General features: G+C 41.8%; 1 protein-coding gene across 7 annotated transcripts in view; it reads right to left on the bottom strand.

Annotated features, from left to right (window-relative positions):
- Positions 1-4,424: 4,424 nt before the first annotated feature.
- The window catches only part of SCAPER (S-phase cyclin A associated protein in the ER), a 445,755-nt gene continuing 441,065 nt past the window's right edge, over positions 4,425-9,114 (bottom strand). For 6 of the 7 annotated variants that reach the window (XM_057723485.1, XM_057723489.1, XM_057723487.1 and 3 more), the window contains 2 exons: positions 7,310-7,361; positions 4,425-4,822 (listed from right to left, as the gene is read on the bottom strand). In XM_057723485.1, the coding sequence (XP_057579468.1) occupies positions 4,719-4,822; positions 7,310-7,361 (156 nt within the window). In that variant the 3' untranslated portion in view covers positions 4,425-4,718. The remainder of the gene's footprint in view (positions 4,823-7,309; positions 7,362-9,114) is intronic. The other variant, XM_057723488.1, reaches the window with a different exon arrangement.

Genomic DNA, 9,114 nt, shown 5'->3' with positions numbered 1-9,114 from the left:
CCACATTTATATTTTACTTCCGGAAAGTCAAGGTGATGCTAGCACAAAAATTAAATATTCCCCTTCTTCAGGATTTAGCAAATGGTGCTGCAAACTTAGAGATAAGGGAAGAGATATGTAGGGTTAATGAGGACCAGCTTTACCTCTCAAGTGCCCAGAAATGGTTTTAATAATCAGGGTTAGATTCTTTGAGGGTTCATTCTCTTAACTTCGATCATTCCCTCCCAAGCAGAAATATAGATATTTCCTTTTAAACCTTCTGGCTGGCCATTGGATAGGGGGCTAAACTTCCAAGAAATCTTACTTTCAAAAACTTTTGATTTATCCAGAATATTGGGTTTTGCCATTTTTAAAAAGGAAAAAAAACATGTTCTTGAATTTAAAACCTTTCATTGATGGTTGTTAATTAGCTCTGAACTTTTGCTTTTGACACATTGCAGTATTTTAATGCTACAAATGGAAACATCTGCCTATCTAATTACAGTCGCCTCTTCCCTTGCCATCCATACATCAAAAATCTAATTCCTCTTTTTAGTATTTCTATGAGTGTGTCTGTTTTTGAATACTGGGAAATTACCCAGATCAAAGTGCTTACTGTGTATTAGGATACCTGTATTTATGTGTATTGCTGTATAAAACATCACAAGCTTTTCTCCTGCAGTTTGTTGCTAGCCACGCAAAGGGGCACATCGTTTTCCTTGTGGGTTTCCAAAGAAAGTGTTTAACTATGAAGCTTTATTACAGTGGTGCCTGGTGAGGTGTCAGATCTATGGTCAGTTAGTTACGTTAATAAATATCAGCTTTACTGGTTCCCAGGTCATCTTTAAACATCTTCTGTAGTACAGTAGGGATTTCCTTGGAAATTAAATTACCTGTAACAATTACAAGTGCATTTCATGCTTACTGAACTTTTAAAGCGAGATACCCAGTTGTGTAGTAAAAAGAAGTCAGTTCAATAAAAGAGGCCATAGATGGGAAATGGAAGTTAGTTATTTAACTAGATTCACCTTAGAATAAGATTTTCTCAGCAGATTTATCTAATAATTTGGATAGCTCTATATGGTTGAGGCAGGAAAGGGATTCCCAGAGATGGAAAAGTTTATAGCTATTATACCACAAAATTTAATACATATTGAAAGGCTGCACAATTCTGGGAAATTCAGAGTCCCTGTGGCATTATTCCCAATGAACTTTAATTTTTAATGGGTTGTGGAACAGAAATCAGCTTTTCAGTTTTGAATATGAAATAGCTTAAAGCTTAGTTTTGTCAGAGCGGGTTTAAATGAGACACTGTCTAAGATTGCTCTGTAAAAAAAATGTGAGATTCTGCCACTGCTATCTGGGGGAGAGCATAAATTGCCACACATTTAGTTAGCTGTGTTTTCCCATAGACGTATTCACGAAAGACAGAGAATTAGCTGAATAGCAGCATGCTAGAGAGAGGAAACAATGAATGAATAATAAACTATTTTGCAGAGGAGTTCCCAATGGACTTGTGATAAAAGCAGGAAATTCAGAGAGTTTATTAAGCTGATGTAGGGAAGATTAGAGGCTTTTAAATATGGGTCTGATTGATGTAAAGGTAAACTTTCTTCAAGATACTGGGATTCAGTGCAATAACGAGGATTGTGTGTCCAATTACAGACTAGCACCTGTTGATGGAGACTGCGCATGGAAGATGCAGATAAATGGAGCTAGGCTGAGAGCAGTAATGGGAGAGAAAAAGGGCACGGAGAAGTACTCCATTGGGATCCAGATGTGGAGTGGTGTGGGGGAGTGGTTCAATTTCTAAAGCAAGTTTGGCGCCGGGCAGAAATGATGCCAGAAAGGCTAGAGTGCTAGGTGAGTCCATCTTTTTGGAGCGGAGCACCGCCTGGTCAGTAAGGTCAAGGGCTGGTAAGAGAGGGGGTCAGGGAGTGAGCGGAGAGGCAGGAGTTAAGGAAGGCTTAGAGTTTCCTCAGTGGGAAACAGGGTATTTAAGGCAGTGGTTTCAGCGTGGAAGGCAGGAGACCCCAGTGTTGGGGCATCGGAGCAGGGACAGGGAAGTGGAAGAAGAGGGATGGTGAGGAGTAATCCCTTCCCAGGTTATTGAGACCCAAGAATTTAGAAAGGTTGGCAAGGAGCTTTGGAAGAAATGGCCCCAGGTGGTTTCCTACCTGGGGAAGGAAGGAAGGATGGTAGAGAAGGCGAGGTCCGGACCTAGGTTCAGGGTTCGGGGGTCACAGCGCCTCCAACTGCCTGGAGGGAGGGAGAGGCTCCGGAACTCGGCAGGAAGCGGCACCCTGCCGGGCGTCCGGGGTGACGAGCCCCGCAGAGCTCCGGGGAAGCGAGCTGCCGCCTGGAGCGGGAAATTCGCTTGGGCAGTGGCATGGGCCGTTGAATGTCGCTGCTCCCGGGCCTCGGGCGGCTTTTACCTATTTGGCTCAAATTTGGGGCTGTAAAGCCCGACGAAATTGTTACTTTTGCTCCGGCTGGGCCCGGTCGCATCGTCAGGCTTACGGGCCGGACCCAGCAGAGGCTCTTCGCTTCGGCTCAGTGGGTCCACCTGCGGCCCCTGAGCCTCGGGGGACCCGGGACGTGGCCCCCGCCCCAGGAGAAAGCCAGCGGGTGGCACTCGTCCCCGCTAATTGGAACAAGATGCGCCTGCGCTCACCTGGGCGCCGTGCTCTCCCCATCCCGGGAGAGTTTAGAGGTCGTAAAACCCAGGGGAGTTAGAGCTTAAATCACTCTGGCCCAGCGGAGCGCGCAATGAAGGAGAGACTTTGAGACCTACAGAAACCGCGCGGGTCGGGAGTCACCGAGGAGCCCCCCAGGCCCGATCCCCGCCGTCTCCCCGGCCAGGTGGAGCCGGGGTTTGTCTCCAGTAAACCCCCTCCCCTCCCGGACGGGGGCGCCAAATGGGACCATTCAATTAAATGTTTAATTGCGAATTCTGGTATGGTTTCTGGGAGGTTAATCACAGCTGTCTCAATTATTTATGGCTTTTTGGCAAATTTCCGACCAGATAAGAAGTATATTCTATTGTGAAGCGTCTTGCAGGAAATCTTATAAATATTTGATTATTCCTTTCAGCTGCAAGGATTCTGCGTCCACGCCCCAAGGCACGCGGGGCAAGCGGGATTCGGGAACTCCTGCCCTGGTTGGGGCGCCCCGGGCGGCGGCGGGTCGCGCAGGGAGCCGGCCGCCGACACCTGGCTTCCCGGCCCTCGGGCCGCGGAGCCCGGCCGCCGTCCGGGAGGAGGGCGCGGCCGCCCGCACCCAGGCCCCCGGCCTCCCGGGGGCGCGGCGCTCAGCCCGGCCGCCGCTGGAGGGGTTTCTGCACGCGCTGCGGCGAGGGTCCGGGGTCCGGAAACCGGGCCGAGCCGCCGCCGAGCCCTGGGGGCGGGCTGCGCCGAGGCCGGAGGGGCTTCCTGAGCGTGGGCCCCCCTGGCCTCGGAGCTGGCAGCCTGCGCCCCCCGAGCCCAGCCGGTCTTCGGCCGCGCAGCCCCAGCGCGCGGAAGACGCCCGGGCCCGGGCGGCGGAAGCACAGAGCGCGCTGGGATGCGTTCGCTTTTTTTTTTTTTTTTTTCTCCATTTTAAATTGGACCCCTTTATTTTCTACTTGCAAAGGAGTAAAAACAGCATATACAAAACTCGGCAGCCTCGTGTGGCTCCAAAAAGAAGTGTCCTGAACATTAGGTAGGTAAGTTTGCTTTTAACAGTCTGATGAAACGTCTGTATTTTTCAGTCCCCTCCGCCTCCAGTCTTGAATCTGATACGTATTAAAACCATTTTTCCCCCCCGACCAGATCTTTTTTCTTGCTTACGTTTGATTCTTATCTGACAGAAATTATTACCAATGTCACTCAGTGAACGGCTTAGCACTGACCATCGGCTTAAGGTGGAGAAACGATGAGAACAAGATATGAAAAGGTCAACATCTCCTGGCAGACAACTCCTCTCGTTCAGCTGTGAGCCGTGCACAGGAGTTGAAAACTTCTATTCAGAGCCCTTGTGACCTTCTGTTTTATTTTTACTTCGGCTTCACTGCACTTATTTGAGAAAATACTTTAGGTTGATTCCCTGTGGTTGATCTTTTCGGATCCCTAAGTTTTATTATGGAGAATCTCAGTTCAGCGATGCTACTTCTGTAAGAGACTCTCGGCATTGGCCGCTAGAGAAGTTTAGCAGACCAACGAATATAACGCTCTAAATTCATTTCAAACAGTCCCCAAAACATAGTATGTAATTAGAATGTAAAAGTGTTATAAACATCTTTTACTCAAATCTATAAAAGGGAAATTTAGAGCAGGTTAACTTTTAGTAATAAGTCTTTAATTAAGATACTTCCGGAGTTGGAATGAACGTTTTTCTTTCAAATTTGAATTGCCTTAACAAGAAAAGTCACCATTGCAAACAGAATAAGTTATTTTATTACAAGAACAAAACAGACCTACTAATTTTATGTCTAACTTTACCCATATTACAAATGCAAAGTATATATTATCATAGGATGTAAGTTACCAAACTCCAAAATATTGTGCATAAATGAAATAAACTCAACTTGCAGAATTAGAAAGAACATTAAAGTATCTACAGTCTTTATAAATAGTGCAAAGTATATACCATATCTACAGAGTATAAACATGTGAAAATGAACTTCTTAAGGGAACAGTTAGAATGTTTGAACAATTTAAAATACTAATGAGGGTACTCAAATACACAACCAAGCAAAACATTTATTTTTTCTCTTTTTTTAAGAAAAACTGTCGAGCTTCTTCCCAGGCCTGCTGAGGAAATCTGTTAGCCAGCTCAAGATAGTCTTGGGAACCCAGGCATTTTCCTGAGAGAGAAAAAAGAGAAGAGTAAAATTAAAAAGAGTTAAATTCTTCAAAATTTAAGAAATGAAAATTATTTTGATATCTGAGTACAAAATGGACACACTTCAAATAAACCATGATGCAAATTTAAGTAAAGGTAACTGATCTATATCTAGCTATAGTATAAAATATATATTTTAATCACAATCTATTTCATGCTTCTAACCTATTCGGACATTAACCCCCATGTAAAACATTCTGAAAAACATTGTTTTTGGACTCTGCAGTAAGAAAATAGGGCAAAATAAGCATCGTAAACAAAATAAAGTGACAGTTGTGTACTCCATCCTTAAGTTAGCCTTGAAAGGCTAAATCTGTATGTAAACTTGACATTTGTTTTCTAAAACAGTCTAAAGCATGACTTTAAACATAGCTTTAAAAATGCTCAAATCTGGCATTCATCCCTCTAATGAGGCAGAGGGAACTCTCAGGAGCTTTGCCGGCTACTGAAACAATCTCACGGCTGGCCAGTCATCTAGCAGCGAGTATCTGAAAACCAGAATTCTTCTGCAGCAATAAGAATGTGGCGCTGCCAAGAGCTACTTCACACTTAAGAACTCAGAGGTTCACCTGGGCAATGAACTCAAAACATCTTGAAACAGTCTGGGGGGACTTAATCTAAGCAAAAAGGGAACAGATGTCCAAGGTGCAAACTGGCAACTTAGTGTGGCATCATCATTTTTAAAAATCAAGTAAGCATATTATGAGCTGTCACCAGCACAGTGATGACTTTTTCTAAGCAAAGGAGAGAACAGTTCCACACTTGCTGTTCTGTGGATTAATCCAGTAGTAATTGGGGAAAGTATGAAAGTCAGAGAAGATGGTCCCTTGGAAAAGAAAGGAGGTTGAAACCAAGCAGAAAGAGGCAGCAGCCCCTGCTGCCAGATAGGCAGCAAATGGTGACTCATCCTTATGTCAGGAGAAAGAGGAAAAAAAAGAATGTCTATACCTCTTACTGGCAAAAAAATTGCTGTACAATTAAAAATAAATGCGTTAGAAGATTTTTCTAGGCATTTTCATAAATTCAAAATTTAAACATTGTTTTGTAAGATATAGTAAATTATGCTGATCTCTCTCTAGCCGCCAACAGCTTCAAAAAAAAAAAAAAAAGGCTGTGACTAACTCAGGGCACAAGTGAACTTCCACATTAATTTTGGCTTAGACAAATGGTACCAACTATGATGTTGACTTGAATTTCTAAAAAGGGGCATAGTTTTCTGTTTACTCCTCTGAGTGCCTGAGCCAATAAAACATGACATTTTTTCATGATATTGTTACATTTTAAGTTATATTCTCTTTTATGTACTTTTCAACACCTGCCCACTATAAATAATGTGTGACACACACACACACCCCCGAGGGTGACCTCCCCCTCTCCCAAGTAAGGGCTACTGAGTGGGTGCCCCAGAGGGTCTTGCTGGGAGTAGACCTCTGGCCACTTTAAAGACTATCAAACTAATGGAAGAATTGGGGAAAATCAGGATTAAGGTCTCATTAATCAGAGATGCTGTCACAACAGCCAGACAAAGAGCAACTTGTACTTCTCAATTACAGTGTGGTTAGCAGAATATTTCAAAAAGTAAAAATGCACTTTAAAATTCTACATCTCTGCTGTGATCACAGGACTCACCGCAGCAGGAATGCTACAGGGGAAAAAAACCTTGTAAATCTTTTGGCCCCTGAACTGTGAACAACTTTACACTTTTCAAAAAATATTTATGTATTTACTTATGTATTTATTTAAATTTTTGGCTGTGCTGGGTCTTAGTTACGGCACGCGGGATCTTCGTTGAGGCATGCGGGATGTTTTGTTGTAGTGCACAGGCTCTTCACTGTGGCACGTGGGCTTCTCTCTAGTTGTGGCTCATGGGCTCTAGAGTGCGTGGGCTTAGTTGCCCCGCAGCATGTGGGATCCCGACTGGGGATCGAACCCAAGTCCCCTGCATTGGAAAGCGGATTCTTAACCACTGGACCACCAGAGAAGTCCCTACAATTTTATTCTCAATAAAAAATTCAAGTACTTGAATTTAGGGGGACACACGGGCTACTGTCAATGACAATTTTATTCTGAACATGGATAGGGAACCAAACGTATGTGATTTCAGCATTTATGTGAGTAATGTAGGCCGATATTAAATCTTATTGTCTCTTGTATTACAAAGTAGCTCTTTAGTAATTATTCACCATTTATTATATCTTGCATGAGGTGAGTATAAATTACATAAAGATGTTTTGTGCTTTTCTTTTACTTCCATAGATTTCTCTGTATATTCTGATGCACTCATGCTTGATGACAAAATCAATTTCTTTATTCCTTGAAATATACTCGGTATCAGAATCTCAAATATTTTAGGTGATGTAATAAATTGATTTCTCTAACAGTTTCAGAGGGTGGAGTGAAAAATGTCCAGCTAACAAACACATGACATTTAATTTCAGTAGAGACCTACCTTTGGGCTGATAAGACTGGGTATCTGTCTGACCTGGAGCCTGTGCAAAATCCTGTGTGAAACGAGAAAAGTGTTTTTATACCAATTCTATGAACAGAGAATTTTGCTGAGAGTGACTTTAAAATTGCTTCTGAATTCTAAGGCAACTATTTTTGCATGAATACTTTGCAGCCCAAATATAAAAGCTGAAGAAACTGACGTTATGTAATTCAGGTTCTCATATGTTTATACCAAATAATGATGACTGAAATCTTGCAAAGTTATCACCAGGGGCCAGGTTGTTGCCTGCTGTGGAAAGTACAACTTTGTTTATATCTAACAAACTGAATTCTTTAGCCAAATTCACTAAGAATTCACTGTCTTAAAATCTGACAGATTTTTAACACTTTAAAAAGCCCAACTATAAAAGCCCTCATATTCTGCAGCTGAATCTTTTTTTCAAAATTGAAGTATAATTGACAGAGTATCATATTAGTTTCAGGTATGCGTCATAGTGATTCTATATTCATAGACATTTTGAAAAGGTCACCATGATGTGTCTAGTTATCATCTGTCACCATACAAAGTTGTTATATTATTGACTGTATTGCCTATGCTGTACAGTATGTTCCCATGACATCTATTTTCTAGCTGAAAGTCTGTACCTCTTAATCCCTTCACCTATCTCACCCACCTCCCACCTCCCCATCCCTCTTTCCCAACCGCCAGTTTTTCTCTGTATCTATGAGTCTGTTTCTGTTTTGTTTGTTTGTTTTTTATATTCCACATATAAGTGAAATCATATGGTAATTGTCTTTCTCTGTCTGACTTATTTCACGTAGCGTAATACTCTTCAGGTACATCCATTGTGCAGCTAAATCTTAAAGTCTAGTAATTTTACTCTTTGATGGAACAAGAAAAATGTCATCTATAATATGTAAAATTTCATGAACCTAGGACAAACTGCTAGCTCTTATTTTTAACATAATTTTCTAGTGACTATTAATAATCTAATACAGGGGACCTTGAAGAACCATTTTATAAACTAAAATCCAATGTATTTTCATTCCCTGGAGCACAATTTATAGAAAAAAATCAAACCTGATTTAACTTCAGCAGTCTAACATGCTATCCCAAATAAGCATTATAAGAAATTTCTGTAGTATTTACAAAGTCTGTGTGCTAAAATAAAATGTATGTTACGTGCGTTACGTTTACATTAAATTACATTTCATTACGTGTTAACTGTAAGAGAAGAGTTGAATTAGAAGTACTGAGATCAACACCTGATGAAAATAATATATATGATACTTACTTTAGATTCTGATACCATTTATATTTTTATAAATTGTTTCCCAAGCAGTTGAAAATGTGAGGGACTAAGCTGGTACAGATGCAAAATTGTCTTTGCTCAACAGTCACTGTCTTGGTTGCGGCCTCTCTGCTCATGCCATGAGAAACTGCCTATCACCTCCCTGGTAGTCCCTGTCCCCCTTTCTTGCCTTACTTTTCTCAACAGCACTTAATACCATCTGACATGCTATTTATTTTACTTATTTGTTTTTTATTTGACTCCCCCCGCTCTATTGAAAGATCTCTAAAGGAAGGAATTTGTTATCTGTGTTATTCGCTGAGGTATTTCCAGTGCCTAGAGCAGTGCCCCGCACACCGGAGGCACTAAAAAATTACCTGTTGAATGAAAGAATGAATTTTAAGATCACAGTCTTAAAATTCTCTATAACGTATTTTCTGTTTAATTTAATCCGTAGGCTGTAAGAATATCGGAAGAATCCTAAATGTTAATATGATGGTTATGTAAAACTTCA

Source organism: Hippopotamus amphibius, chromosome 2 (assembly GCF_030028045.1).
Source record: "Hippopotamus amphibius kiboko isolate mHipAmp2 chromosome 2, mHipAmp2.hap2, whole genome shotgun sequence".
Taxonomy (NCBI): domain Eukaryota; kingdom Metazoa; phylum Chordata; class Mammalia; order Artiodactyla; family Hippopotamidae; genus Hippopotamus; species Hippopotamus amphibius.
The sequence above is the reverse complement of the archived record's forward strand: the minus strand, read 5'-3'. Positions and strand labels throughout refer to the sequence as shown.